The 16256-nt window shown below is 27.8% G+C and overlaps 2 protein-coding genes across 3 annotated transcripts; both read right to left on the bottom strand.

Annotated features, from left to right (window-relative positions):
• Window positions 1-319: 319 nt before the first annotated feature.
• LOC132952084 (uncharacterized) lies at window positions 320-3121 on the bottom strand. Its single transcript, XM_061024230.1, has 3 exons — window positions 2804-3121; window positions 2628-2720; window positions 320-633 (listed from the first exon to the last, which is right to left on the bottom strand). The coding sequence occupies exons 1-3, from the start codon at window positions 2834-2836 to the stop codon at window positions 439-441; spliced, it is 321 nt and encodes a 106-aa protein (XP_060880213.1). The 5' UTR covers window positions 2837-3121; the 3' UTR covers window positions 320-438.
• Window positions 3122-9174: 6053 nt separating this feature from the next.
• Window positions 9175-14857, bottom strand: LOC132952053 (cyclin-dependent kinase 1-like). Of its 2 annotated transcripts, none has more exons than XM_061024180.1 (7): window positions 14617-14857; window positions 12975-13178; window positions 12762-12897; window positions 12540-12698; window positions 10370-10533; window positions 9814-9955; window positions 9175-9753 (listed from the first exon to the last, which is right to left on the bottom strand). In XM_061024180.1, the coding sequence occupies exons 2-7, from the start codon at window positions 13166-13168 to the stop codon at window positions 9637-9639; spliced, it is 912 nt and encodes a 303-aa protein (XP_060880163.1). In that variant the 5' UTR covers window positions 13169-13178; window positions 14617-14857; the 3' UTR covers window positions 9175-9636. The 2 variants fall into 2 exon arrangements, with proteins under 2 accessions (XP_060880163.1, XP_060880164.1); XM_061024181.1 differs by lacking the exon at window positions 14617-14857 and adding an exon at window positions 13231-13234 and having other exon boundaries at window positions 12975-13182.
• Window positions 14858-16256: the final 1399 nt, after the last annotated feature.

The following is a 16256-nucleotide window of genomic DNA, read 5'->3' as shown; positions in this document are numbered from 1 at the left end:
TATTATTTTTAAATTAATGTTTTGAGTTTGGCCCATCCCGTGCTTTTATACAGTCTTAGATGGTTACATCTATTACAACTTACAGGTGGCTAATATGAACAGATTTATCTTGTGTCGCTTATGGAAATATTATAATAAATAACAAAAGTGTGTAGACTATTATCTCATGTAAAAAGAATTCAAATATAGGTACGGTTAATTTAGGCGGGATCAAGGTTAATTGACTTCCTTAAACGTAAAACATTAATAACATGGTATATTGCCAGATGATGGGTGATTGCTATTATTTTATTCAAGGGCAATAAACACAAAAATAAAATATTATACTATTGTTCATTTATTCAAAATATCTTAAAAAATAAATATATATAATATGAAAATAATATCTTTGCTTACATCTATTTATTTATATATTAATAATAATACTAGATTATTAAGTTAAAGCTCAATTGTTCTTCCTTTTGTCATAATTGCTCGTAAAGTTTCGACTTTGCTTTTTACTAAATTTACTTGAAGTTGTAATGTATCAGTGAATGCATTTTGTTCATTTTTATGTTTGGTCACCAACAATATTATTTCATTATACTTACGGCATGTTTCTTCTAAATTGGCCATCATGGATATCATTTTACACTAAATTTTAAATAAAATAATAATAATGTCATACATTAAGATTTATTTGACCTAATTTTTAATTGAAAATGTTATCTAATTGATTACTTTAGTTTCAAGAGTCATTTTTTGAATTTATTAGAAGTAATAAACAGTGCCACAACTAGCTATCTATCAGCTGGAGTGAAAGAATGTTTTATGATGCCCACTCAAAATATAATTTTTAAATAATCAGTTTGGTACGTAATAAAAAGTAAAACACACTTTAACACAGTTGAATACTTGGACCATAGCTACAATATTATGTCAGTAGGTTAAATCATGATAATATACTGTTATTAAAACCAAATTGATCGGCCTGGTATTAGTGGTATGTATTACTTAATATCCCTAATTGGTGGTACTTGACACTTTGACTACTGAGCATCCCTGGCTGTTGTGTCACTTTTAATAAGTACAGTACTTCTAGTTAGTTTTCAATTTACTTAATGCTTGTTGACATAATTAAAACTGTATTCCTATTCAAATGAATGCTCTACAAATAAATGTTAACCTAAACGTTCATCAATCTCCTGATTAATTAAAAATGTTCAACTTAAATTCAATATTTTATTTATTTGAACAAGTGTTTTTAAACAATCTTATTTTATTGTTTTGATAACTTCAATTAGTATTTCGATTAGGGCTTGTATGACTTATCATGTAATATTAATATATTATCATAAAATTAAAACAGTATTGAAGGTAATACTAATTTTACTTTAATTATAAGCAAAGTTTAATGAAAACAATTAATAAATCATCTCAATTAGAACTACAAAACAACATGAATGCTAAATTATAACGTATTATGTAATCAGTGCTCGAATTGTGGTGAGGGGGGGGGGGGGGTACACAGGCTGCTTTCATTTTTTTTTTTCTATAGATTCCAGCGTTCCCCTTCATTTAATTGAGCGAGGAACGCTAGAAGTGAGGCCCCTCCCTGGCGATGTTTACTTTTGAATGGTGTATTTGATTTTTGTTTTAATTTATTATTTCTAGAAAAGAAATGGTTATTTTTCCCAGGTAACGGTTAGCATCATTTGTCATCGACAGTCGATATGGTACCAATAATAATTATATAGCAGCATTGACTTGTCAAACGTATTTTATTTTCATAATTTAATTACAAGTAAAATCAATTAATACTATTACTTGGAAAATGTGTTATTGTCGAAAACGATTAATAATATTATTTTGTTTTCATAATATTATTATTCGACGTACCTAATCACGAAATCAATTTTGCGTGGATTCACGGGCAACGTAAGTAACTATGTCACATATACTATAAGGCACTAAACAATACAATAAGATATAAGTGTCTAAATATTATAATGTTTTTGTTTTAAGGGGGCTGCAGTCGGTTTTGTCAAAAGTCAAAACTAATGTACATTTGACCATTCTAAACATACATTTTTTTAGTTATAATGTTTTTCAATATATTTAAATTCTGTATCATAAAATAAATCTTAAGGGGGCTAGAGAGGGCTCCAGTCAATGAAAAAAAAGTGACTTTTAGACCAATAAGCTAGACAAAACTGAAAGAATTTAGTTTGACAGATTTTAATTTTGAAAACGGATTATGATTGATCAAGGCGATATTGAATATTCCAATTATTGTCAGTGTCATAATGAATAATACAAAAAAAAATTTCATATTTTTCAATATTTTTATTCTTGGATATCACAACTGAAAAAAAAAAAAATTCAAAATCGCCTCGATCATAATCCGTTTTCAAAATTAAAATCTGTCAAACCAATTTTTTCCAGTTTTGTCTAGCTTATTGGTCTAAAAGTCACTTTTTTTTCATCAACTGCAGCCCCCTTATTATTAAATTTAAGTCACTGTAAAATTTAAACGCTTTGGAACGGAGTTTTCTGAACTAAAATCAGCATCCGTCCTCAATTTTTGTTCCAATCCGAGCACTGTATGTAATAGTTATTTAAATAATAGTTAATAATATTGTACTTACTGAGTGGGACGTTTCATTTTCTGAGAACAGAACCCGTTCAAATTTTTTTATTTTCCAACTCAAAGTGTCTATTCTTTTTTCGATATTAGTCACCTGCAAACGAACAGTATTTAACAACAATTATAAATAACAGACAGCGTTAAAGGAGGCACGATATTGACTCATTAGGTACTCACGACTTGTTCCAAGTGCTGTATGGCATCGTCCATAGTTCTCAATAAGAACAATAAGGTACATCAAATAATAATTAAAAACAATTTTCTTCAGTCACTCGTCGTCGCTTTCGTAATCATTGAACGTTGTAGTTAGTTCTAGTTGTTGTGGTTCTCTGTACTTGGTTGTAGTTCTGCCTTCAGCAGTTCAGCACATAGACAAGAGCACGAGACAACAAGACGTAACTGAACTATAATATAACAGCAAACAGGTTCCGTACTCTTAAGTTCCGGAAGTTCCGTTTCACCGTGTTTCTGTGATAAGACGAGACCGTTCCCGCCAAAAATCAAAAACGTCCAGACCACGATTCCGGCATGACGTATCATCGCGGTACCACGACATTGACGACCGCGGTTACGAGCACACGATTGCGCGGAATTTATAATTATTACGAGTGTGTATGGTATGGGTAAATTCGTTTGATTGTGGTCATGAACACAGTCTCCGGGGTACACGTTATCAATTAAATTCATTTCAATATTAAAAACTATTTGAAAAATGTCAAATAATAATATTATAATATTTTATTTTTAGAGTCTCATACTTTTCATATCGTAGGGATACAGAGGCGAATCGCGGTAAAAAAAGTCCCGGTAAAAAAGTTCCGATAAAAATGAATGAAAATATATCAAAATTGAAGTAGAAATATGTTAAAATTGTATTGAAAAATACATTTAAAGTTAAAAATCATATAATATCATAAAAAATGATAATTACTTACTTAAATCACATATTAAAATATAATTTAATTAAATTTAATACAAGTCTAAAGACTAAAATAATAAAATGTAATACAATAGTCAACAATAAATACAAATATAGTACCTAAATAATTATAATAATAATGCTAAAAAATGTAATATTATATTTAGGTACCTATACCTCTTTCTTATGTTATGACTTCCGCCTGTTAAAAAGGCCTGTTTATAGGTTAGGTTACATATAACCTATATTATTATACCAAAAAACGTTTGTTTTTAATTTTTATGTAATGTTCCTAATCAAAGTTCAAATTATAAGTAGGTAGGTATCTATAGTAATTACTAATTTCGTATATATTTATTAGTCTACTATATTTGAAAAACCATCCAGAATGAATTCCTATTATATTCATAACAATGGTATTATAACAAACTAAATTGAAACTTTTTATAATTATCTATACAATTTGATATATACCATATTATCGTTAAACTAAAACTAAATAGTAAATTACTAAATTATAGCAAAAGCCAAACATATGAGCTTCATTAAGGAACTTGATAATTAAATATATACACTATATAGGTATGTGAGCTCTATTCTATTTATGATGATATTATATGAGAACAAATTCACTTTAGCTACCCAGCGCGTTTTAGAATTTTTTTTCTTCAAAATATACGTATTTCGACGAGTTAAGAACGATGGTGCAAAAAAAAATTATTGATCTGTAAGTCATCAGATTTTTGTTGTAGTTTTTGAAATAATACGTAAAAATGCGAGCGAAATTTAAAATTAAATATATGTTTTTTTTTCATTTTAATAAAAACAAACAATATTACCTACAAATCATATTTTATATTAAAATTAACGATTTTTGTATAATTAAATATTATATAAAAAAAAAAAATTTCAAAATAATATCAGTGTACCTACTTAAATACAAATAAGCCCAAAACCGCATATAATTATCATTAAAACCGTTATGCTATTGCTACGATCTTGATGGTAAAAATTACAAATTATTCATCAATAACAAAATATATGTATTATACTATTATGCATAATGCATAAATTAATTACATAATTTCATGCACATTGTTAGTTATTATGAGTCACTGGCCTGATCTACACTTTCATTGCTGTCGTTAGAATTGGTCGTCTTATAACTATTGGTTTCATTATTTTATATTGTAATTTTATTTGTTGGGTAGAAAAGCGTGAAAATTTAATGCAAGGCTCCTTATATATTGTTACAATAGCAGTTGAAAAATATTGAAAATATATGGCACAATTTTTTTTTATAAACATTTAAAGTTCAAATTTTGACAAAATTTATCAAATTTAAAATGTAATAATTATTTTGTAGTTAAAAATTTATAAAATGTTCAACTTTTGTAGCTAAGGATTAAAAATTTAAAACAAGGTTCCACGTGAATAGGTTATATATAAATGACTTTATTCACAATAATATCATCAAATATACTTGGTAATATCATATAGGCTGACGGACCGTTTTCGCTCAGAATTGTTTTTCTTATACAATGATATTATATCATTGAATTCAAATTTAACACCATCCATTACAGTGACTTACTTGTAACATACTGTACAGCAGAGCGACATCCACTTACCCACCTTTTTTTTAGTTTTTTTTTCCATAAACATCAATAAAATTTTATTTGTTGGGTAAAAAAGCGTGAAAATTTAATGCAAGGCTCCTAATATATAGTTACAATAGCATTTGAAAAATATTAAAAATACATAGGCACAATTTTTGTTTGTAAGCATATAAAGTTCGAATTTTGACAAAATTTATCAACATAATTATTTTGTAGATAAAAATTTATAAAATGTTCTACTTTTATAGCTAAGGATTGAAAATTTAAAACAAGGTTCCACGTAAATAGGTAAGTATATAAACTACTTTAATCACAATAATATCATCAAATATACTTAGTAATATCATAGGCTGAAAGACCATTTTCGCTCAGAATCGTTTTTCTTAAACATGGGTATAAGTGGGTATGGGTATGAGTGACCCACTTGTAACCTACTGTACATTAGAGCGACATCCACTTACCCACTTTTTAAATCTTAGTTTTAAATTAAAAAGTTTTATGAATTTCTAACTCAAAATAATATGCACATTTTCGTGATTTTTACGTGTTTTGTCAACATTTAAACTTTAAATGCTTATAAAATATATGGTGAATACGGATTTTTAATATTTTTCAATTATCATTGTAACAATATATAAAGAGTCTTGTATTCAATTATCAAGCTTTTTTTAGTATATTTGATGATATTATTGTGAATAAAGTAATTTATATATAACCTATTTACTCGGAGCCTTGTTTTAAATTTTCAATCTTTAGCCATAAAAGTTAAACATTTTATACATTTTTAACCACAAAATAATTAATAAATTATAAATGTTGTCAAAATTTGAACTTTAAATGCTTATAAAAAAAAATTGTGCCTATGTATTTTTAATATTTTTCAACTGCTATTAGAACGATATATCAGGAGCCTATATTAAATTTTCACGCTTTTTTACCCAACAAATAAAAATTTATTGATATTTATAGAAAAAAAAACTAAAAAAATTGAAAACTGACAATGTCCGTAAACAGCTCAAAAAGAGTCAAAATATTTTCAACATTTTATGGTGTATAGAAAATGCTAATATGAACATTCAGTGAAATTTTCAAGTATCTACAGTCATTCGTTTTTTAATTACAATAAAATAAGAAAATTGTTACATGAGAAATCGAGTAAATATCAAATGTTGTAAAAATATAAATTTCAGACGCTCATAAAAATTTAATTTAAGTTTAATTTTTTTTTTGATAAAGGTAAACAAACTTATGAGTAATCTTATATTTTATTTTCAAATCTTAGATTTAAAAAGAAAAATTTTTATGAATTCTCAACTCAAAATAATTTGCTATTTTTCGTGATTTTTCCGTATTTTGTCAAAATTTGAACTTTAAATGCTTATAATTAAAAACTGTGACTAAGGATTTTTAATTTTTTTCATCTGCCTTTGAAACAATAACCTAGGAGCCTTCTATTAAATTTTCAAGCTTTTTTAATCAACAGATAAAATTTTATTGATATTTATAGAAAAAAAAACTAAAAAAATTGAAAACTGACAATGGCCGTAAACAGCTCAAAAAGAGTCAAAATATTTTGTAAATTTTATGGTGTATAGAAAATCCTAATATAAACATTCAGTCAAAATTTCATGTCCTTACGGTCATTTGTTTTAGAGTTACACCAAAAACCAAAATCGATTTTCTCGAAAACAGATTTTGCGTAAAAATTCCCGTTTTTCCTTAATTTTTCTTTTATTTTTCACGTCGCTTGTGAAAACTATTGGGAAATTTTTACTTTTGACCCCCCAAAGTACCAACTAGAGTCACTTACCTATCAGAAAAGTTACTATTGAAGAAAATCCAAGCACTTTTACTGTCCTAAAAGGTGATGACAGACACAAAAATAAAAAAAAAATAAAAAAAAAACACACATCATTGTAGAATCAATACATTTATCGCTTCGCTCAGAATCTAAAAAATTTGAAACTGAAAATGTTAATGTTAAAATTATTTGTGGGTACTTGAAACTTCTAAATTATATTATTATTATATACAAATAATAATTAATCAACTTAACCGGTTATATAAGTCATCTAATTGAGTCACTGCTTCAGCATACATCTGCGACGGATTAGCTCCAGAACACTTCGCAGTCTCTTCAATTTTATTAATGGCTTTTGCAGTGGCGTATTTAGGGGGGGGGGAGCGACGGGGGGCAATTGCCCCGGGGCGCCAAATTGTGTCCTCAAAGGAGCGCCGTCGCTAGAGGTTACAATTTTATTAGATTTGTTGAGAAATAATATTAGTGATAAGTGATAACCTGTATCTTCTTTTAATATCTTTTACATTTCTATATATACCTAATATACAGGGTGATTCATTAAGCGTAAAACACTCATTATCTCAAAAAGTATTAATGTTTTTGAAAATATTTTTCAACATAGTTTCAAGTTGTTAAAAAACAACGTTTTTATTAAAAAAAATGTATTTTTAGATATTTTTATCTTTATATTTTTTTAAGTTTTTTACTTTTTTGAATGACAGCATAGAATTTTAATTTCATATTCCAAAGAAGAATATTTTTCTAAGTATTCTGATTTGTTACAATCGAATTTAGAGCGAGTAGTTTATGAGTTGTAAGCATTTAAAGTTTAGATGGGTGGAGTGGAGTGGTATGGGGTTACCCCGCAAATTGTTTATCCACTACTGCGCTTGTCTAAACTTTAAATACTTATAACTCATAAACTACTCGTCCTAAATTCGAATTTTATGTATCAAAATACTTAGAAAAATATTCTGCTTTGGAATATGAAATTAAAACTCTACGCTGTCATTCAAAAAAGTAAAAAATTATAAAGATAAAAAATATCTAAAAATATAATTTTCAATAAAAACGTTGTTTTTTTAACATCTTGAAACTATGTTAAAAATATTTTCAAAAACATTAATACTTCTTGAGATAATGAGTGTTTTATTCTTAATGAATCACTCAGTATATATATGTATTTTATAATATTGTCATAAAAAAAAATGGAGTGGTAATGGAAAAAGTGTTCTCTAAATAGTGGAAGCATAAATGCAATAAGGGGAAAATATACTTTATGGGTTATCACTTTTACAGGACTTGAAACCGATTGAAAAAATGTTTGTTTTGGTTTCGATTTTGTACACCGGTTTTTATTTTTTTCGATTTTGATTTACATTTTTCAATACCGGTATTAGGAAATTTCTGTTTTGGTTTCGATTTTGTATACCGGTTTCTAATTTTTTTCGGTATAGGTTTTGATTTTGTTTTTGGTTTCGGTTTTATAACTGTTTTAAGCCCTGCATTTTTAACGGAGTAAAAGTAAATTGTAAATTAGAGGAGGCTTAAAAGTTTTTTGTGACAATGAGTAATAGGAAATTGTGAAAAAAAAGGGGAGCCAAAATGTGTGTACCTAGGGCGCCACAATCGTAAATACGCCTCTGGGCTTTTGCAACCTCAATTTTTGCTGGCTCAGAAGGGTGCTCACGCGTAATTTTAAGTATTGGGTGTGTTTTATGTAGAGGTGTGGAGAATAGCTGGACAGTTTAGAGAACTCTTTTTACTACATCTCCGTGTATAATATTTTTTCGCTCGTGTTTGATAACGAACATATGGCCTTTAAATGTTATTTTGTCATTACCTTTATTCGACGTAATTATTTCCATAATTAAACAAAAGAAAAACAAATATTTATAAAATATTATAAAAATGGATAGGTATGTCTTATGAAAGCTCTCTAATAATGATAGGCCATTCCTATTTTAACAGAATAAGGGGTCCATAGACCTATAAAGATAGGTCACTGTAGACGTTGCGGTTTGGAATGTGGTAAAAATGTACCAAACTTACATCTCTCCAAATGTCTATGGCTTATCAATTTATTGGACTAATTAATACAAAAAGTATATTAAATAAGTCCTGACTTCCCACTTAAAACTATTTTTTTTATTTGAAAAAAAATGTTGGTCACCTTAAAGGATATTTAAAATTTCACACAAACAACAAATAATATATTTAGCATTTTATTTTATTCAATATAAGTTACAATTTAGAGTTCTAATAAACATTATACCCAAATATCGAAAAAATAATTATTGAAAATTTAAATTTAATAACAATTTTTTGGATGAAAAAAAAAGAATTTAAAGATTGTTTTGTATGAATTAGTCTAGATGGTCATGGACTTAAAATCGCTCTTTGATCAATTACTAAAACGAATTTGTTATCTGATATGATGAGCTCCATCTGTCTGGTCACAATTAACACCAGTCTGCAACGGTGTACATGTTAAGAAATGAGGGGAGTGGGAACAGTGCACCGGAATGTTTATAACAGTTATTAGTTTTATATTAAGTAGTTATAAAAGTAGAAAAAAAAATTTTTAAATGTATAGTTGTATTTTATAATCAAGATAATTAAAACTTATAATCGTCGATTAAAATTATTATTAATACATGCAAATAAACATTTAAAACTTAATCTCAGGAAGAGCTGGTAAAATACTTTTATTTAAATCCTTGAAATAACTATGTTGGAGTGAATCTCTTGCATTGATTCGTTTACTTGGATCATAAATCAACATTTGCTAATAAAAAAATGTTATGTATTAAGTATGAAATAAGATAAATTAGTTATTTGAAATTACCCGCATTAAGTCCACACCACCGGAACTGAGGTTTTTAACTGAATCTGCCAACATATTATCACTCCATTTTGGAAAAGTCGGCTTATAATCCTTAAGATCAGAAACTCCTGGCCATGTATCTTCAGTTGGAGTAGTCAAAATCCTATACAATTTTATTTTAAACAATTGTATTCACTTAATAAGGTTGATTGAAATTAACAGAAATACATTGATAAACCACTACTTTAATTTATAATTCTAAATGTTAATGATATGAAGAACTCTGATACACTTTAACGTAAGTGAACCTTGTTCAGTTGGGAGTATCCTTAGTCGGAATTAAACTGAGGAACTTAATTAAATATTAGGTTTTAAGTTATCTATGAATGTTTGGTGAATTATTTAATGTAAAAAAATGGTTGAAAGCTATGTTTGAATGTTTTATTAATTGTTATACAGTGCCCAGATGTTTATTTGTACATTAAATAGTATAAGCTTAAAACTGTGTTTGAGTTGTCTATAAGTCATCTTGTTAATTTATTTTTTTCTCTCAAAAATCATATAAAATATAATTTACCTGAAAATACGAAACAATTGATCAATTTCTGAATCTCCCTGAAATAATGGTTTTCCTTGTGCTATTTCTGCAAATATACATCCTATGGACCAAACATCAATTGGACAGCCGTAACGTTGTGTGTTTAACAATACCTCTGGAGCTCTGTACCATAGTGTTACTACCTAAAATTATTATTTCTTATTATTCCCTAGAATATTTTATAAATTACAGGGGCTCGTAAGTTCATACATTAAAAAAGTGGGTAAGTGGATGTCGCTCTGCTGTTCAGTAAGTTAAAAGTGGGTCACTGTAATGGATGGTGTTAAATTTGAATTCAATGATATTATATCATTGTAAAAGAAAAACGATTCTGAGCGAAAACGGTCAGTCAGCCTATGATATTACTAACCTAACCTAACCTAAACAGTTCAAAACAAATCAAAAAATTTTGAAAATTTTATCGTGTATAGAAAATGCAAATATAAACGCCCACTGAAAATTTCATGTATATATTTGTTTTAGAGTTACACCAAAAACCAAAATTGACTTTGTGGAAAACCTATTTTGTGTAAAAATTCCTGTTTTTCCATAATTGATATTTGTTTTTCCTGGCGCTTTTGAAAACTATTGAGATTTTTAAATTTTGACCTGCTCAATGCACCCTATGTATTCACTTTCCCATCGAACAAGATACTGAAGTTGAGAATCGAAACATTATTTTGACTACTTATCGTGTACACAGACACAAAAAAAAATAAAAATAAAAAACACACATCATCGTTTCACTCAGAATCTAAAACAATTGCATACAGATGTAAATATGGTCCTAAAAATGATCAAATATGTACCTACTTAAAAATTTAGTAAAAAGTATAAAGTATAAACTCATAAATGTGAAAAAAAATGATGTTAATTAATTTTTTTTTAAAAATGTATAAGCAAAAATTAATAGCATCCCTATATTTTTAGTTTTTAATTTCTTTAAATAAATACATTAATTTTATTTATGCGTTCGTTTATAACCAATTACTCTATAATTAAAGACTTGTGGGTCGACTATTATTATTAATGTCTTATTTTGAATCATTTAATAATCTTCATATTGATTATTTTTTTAAAATTTAGTGGATTGTATTTTTAAAGTTTTTGATAGACATAAAAAAAATTTTGAACAAACCCACTTACATCAAAACCATTAACAATCAATTAAAATAATTTAAATACATGATCATGTCCAAATTTCTCAAAAACTTTGAAATATGCTACAGTTAAATACTAAACAAAGTGTCATCTTGAATCAAATTTCTATCTTGCCTAGCTTTTAATACGACTTGGCATGATTGATAAGCAAATTTATGAACTTGAAATTTATGAGCTTTGGTTAGGTTAGGTTTTAATTATATTGGGACTACAAAATAATTATTATGTGAGGAAAGTATATTAATCTTGTGTTAATTTGTATGTGCAATAATTTAATTCTTAAGAGGACGTCATACCAGCATACTAACACATAATGTACCAAAATGTATATCCAGCAGTTCCAATTTTGTATAACCTTAAACGTTAGAGTGAATTATTATTATCAAACTTCAATGACAGAACACAGATAATATTTTTCCATTTAAGTTTGATCATAGGTAGGTTCATTCTTATATTGAAGTTAATCATAAAATATTGGAATTGCCTTATGTACATTTTAATATATTATGCATTAGTAAGATTGAGACAGCACACACAAATAGGACGTCCTCTTAACTAGTAAAAAAAAAAACAAATTAGAATAATTGAAATTTGTTATCTGTCTATCTAAAATGGTACATAAATTGTACACAATATTTCCAAAAATGCCACCAACATTATCTTATATTATGTGAATTATTAAAAATAAATAAAAATAAAATTTTTTTTAAAAATAATAATTAAAGAATATGATGACGTGATCCAAGGGTAGACAATTAGTATTTTAGTAGTGACAGACAAACTTAGTTAGTAGTTACTTATTAAGTATATAAGAATATATGATGTATTTAAGTTTTACCTTGAATTAACCAAATAAGTGTAACTAGAAAATACGTGGTTCCTTTTGGTAAATAAAATGGACAGATAAAACAAATAAAATCATTAAAGACTTTCTTAATAAAAACAGTTATCAATCCAGAAATATTAATAAATAAATATTTGTAAATACCTCATGAGTGTACACACGTATTGGCAAACCAAAAGTACGGCCCAAACCAAAATCAGCAACTTTCAGTATATTGTGCTTAGTGTCGATTAAGATATTTTGTGGTTTAAGATCTCTATGTAAAATTCGTCTCACATGGCAAAAGTATATAGCAACTAATAACTGTAAAAAATTTAAAATATTTATTTTATTTGGGTATTGTTTTGGGACATAAATAATTATTACCTGATAAGTGAATGACTTAGTAGTAATTTCATCCAAATGTTTTTTAGGCCTTGAATCAATAAATTTTTTTAAATCCATAGGAACAAACTCAAATACAAGATATAATCTTGAATCATCCATGAGAATTTCTCGCAAACTATTCATATACAATGTCAATATTATATAATGTAAATACTAAATACACCTGAGAAAATGTTATATCTAAAAAATTACTTCACAATATTAGGATGATTGAGTTCCTTCAAAATACTAATTTCTCGAATGGCTGTAGCAGGTATACCTTCGTCTTCCATTTCCATGCGTATTTTCTTCACAGCAACAATTTCTTTTGATGAAATTTCCATACATTTGTATACGACACCATATGTTCCTTCTCCAATTTTTTCCAGTTTATCATAATTATCCATTATAATAATTCTAAAAAAAAAGATTGTATAATTTAAAAAATATGCAGGTGTGTAATTCTATGTTGATTGTCGCATTTTGCTCGTTTACATTATCATAACTGCTCGGACAAAATTAAATTGTACACATTATTACCATAATGTATACAAATATATCTTATATCAAAAAATAAAATCATATCTCCACATTTTCTCCTCTGTTCTAGATGTATTTATCACTAAAGGTACTATTACTTCCAAGTCTATGGTCTATCCATAATATTTAATATTTCAGATTTCCATACTTATTAATAATCTTGTGATAATCTTCACTATCAGCTCTATAATTTCCTTATTAGTTCAATCTTAATTTATAATTTTTCATATTTATAACTGTCCCCTATTAATTATATACTGAACCAAAAATTTAGTATTAAATATATGCCTAGTATAAATGTACATATAAATATATAATTTTAGATTAAGATTCTAGATATCAGGTTCAAATTGCTGACAAATTATTTTTTAGGAGTCTAGGTAATTTAAACTTGCTATGTTTTAAAACGATTTTTTTAGGTTTTTTAAGTAGGGGGGAATCTGTTTACTTTTTTAAAAAAAGCATCCCAATCACTTGTTAAACGTTTTTGTCTTCACACTCCCAAATTCCACTATTTAAATCATATAGAAAAAATGTATAAATAATCAATTTAAATTTAAAAAAAAATATAAGTTAATATAAGACATAGGTAATTACTGAGGGTACCTATTATATTATAGGAGTATATAGTAATAAATAATAAATAATAACAAACCCAAAAGAATAATAAAAGTAAATAAAGTAATAGTTAAGAAATAATTAGTTATGTAATATTAGTAAAAATAATAAAAAAATAGCTGGGATACTCCTCCATGTGTCATCACACAAGTCGAGCACTACATGCAATTTGTTTTTCTAATCTAGGAATTGAACATCCGAGATCTTGGACCTACCACCTACCAAAATCCCTAAACTGAGATATTATTAGGTAGTGATTGCCATGATGTATTCGATGGTAATAACCATACCATAAATATGCTAGGTTTAACCGGTGTGAAAAATAACGCACCGGGATATTTGGACCATATTATCATTTGCATGGGTTCATTATTCTGGCGAGGCATTATGGGAGATAATTTTTAAACCGGTCTAGTTTAACGAATTTCTAGATAGTGTTCAGAACAGCAGAATGTTATTCAGGCACTTCCGGATTCGATCAGAGAACTCCTAGAGCATGTGTTTACATGCTTTATCGAGGTGAACGGCGATAAACCAAACAATATCAACACGGGGGGGTTAGGCGAAATCACAAAAGGCCTCGGCGAGCGCGGGCCCAACTTAAATAAAACTGTTTTCGAATCAGTGACGGACCTTTACATTACCTACTTAATAGTTATTATCGATAGCTGTAGGTGTACTAATTAAGTGGACTTACCTAATTGATTGTCGGCCCGTAAATAAAAACGCAGTGGCTATTTTCACGTCCGAGGAAATCCTTTCTAGAAAGCGAAGCGAAACGACAAGAAAATCCAATGTGCACTCACATATTTTGACCACGGTTATAAAGAATTGTAGTCGATATTTCGATAACACGGATACAATCTTCAAGATACAATCTTCTTTCCACTAAACCCAGAGAATTACACACATTATTATAAACCGTGGTTAGTGGTCTATAATAAGAACTTATAATCTTTATAATCGTGCATTTCACTAATAACCAGTGTTGCCAGGTTAAACACGTTGAATGTTCAGACAATTATCATAAATTGTTCGTAACATTTTTTTTTTTTTATAAATAAATGTCATGTTTTGATAAGCCTCATCAGATAAGGCAATCAATTTATCGATTATTCATTTAATAATTTGAAATTTCCATAGATATATAGAACAACTAGATAGCCGATTACTATACATTATACAATATTGTCATAATAGAAATTCGCTAGACTAAACCGGTTTAAAATTATCCCACATTATCCCGCACCGGGATAATGAACCATGTAAATGATATGGTCCAAACATCCCGGTGCATTATTTTTCACACCGGTTTAGTCTAGCGGATTTCTACATATGTTTTGAAGTTGTGTCACCATTAAATTTGTCTAAACGGCAATGTATATATTTTATCACATTTAAAATATATATATATTGATCATTGTTATGTTATCATATAAAGGTGTATACATTGCCATTTAGACATAGAGCGGACGGGACGGGGACGCGGCTTCAATAACAAATTATAGTGGGCTACTGGGCTATCTAGTTGTTCTATAATATTTCTATTGGAAATTTCGTACTAAATCTCAAATAAACACAAGCACATCGTTTTCGCGAGTCTTTGACCAATAACCAAAATCATAGCCACGTCTGATTAAAGTATAAACAGGTTAAACGCGAAAACACGCCTAATATTAATTAACAATTCGTATTTCGTCTATAAAAAGTTATTTTTTGTTTGATTAATTCTTTTAATTGTTCTTAGAATAAAATAAGAAATGGTTAGCTTAAACCAAAAAACATCAGGTTCTTCTAAATGATTTAGGATCGTTCTTACAATGTCCGGTAAAAGTTAACCGACTCTCAACCGGCTGAATTCAGCTATAGTAATAAAATCTGTTATCAGTTGGTTAACGTTACCGACACTTTACCAGACATTGTAAGAACGGTATTTTATATCTGTGGTATAAATAGATAGTATAAAGTATTATCTTAAATCGTGATCATACATTCATACCCACCATGAACGAAGATAGTTCATGATACCCACAGATATCTATATTATTTTGTGGAGGTACGCAAAAAAATAAATAAAAATAGTAGGGGAGCTCTGTCCCCTTCCCCCCCAAATTCGAGCACCGATGATACCATGTTCTTTTATCATGATCAAAAGTGTCCTCAAATACTGATGACTTGTTACAGTTTTTTTAAAAATAATTTTAAATGGCTACAAATATTAGTCGATAAAAATGTTCATTAGTATGAATTCCTGTATATCTTAATCCATGCTATAATAAGCCTATAAACTAAGTTTTTAATAAGCCTATGACATTACTTCTTTAATTAATTTCTAAC

This window comes from Metopolophium dirhodum, chromosome 9, assembly GCF_019925205.1.
Source record: "Metopolophium dirhodum isolate CAU chromosome 9, ASM1992520v1, whole genome shotgun sequence".
Taxonomy (NCBI): Eukaryota; Metazoa; Arthropoda; class Insecta; order Hemiptera; family Aphididae; genus Metopolophium; species Metopolophium dirhodum.
The sequence above is the reverse complement of the archived record's forward strand: the minus strand, read 5'-3'. Positions and strand labels throughout refer to the sequence as shown.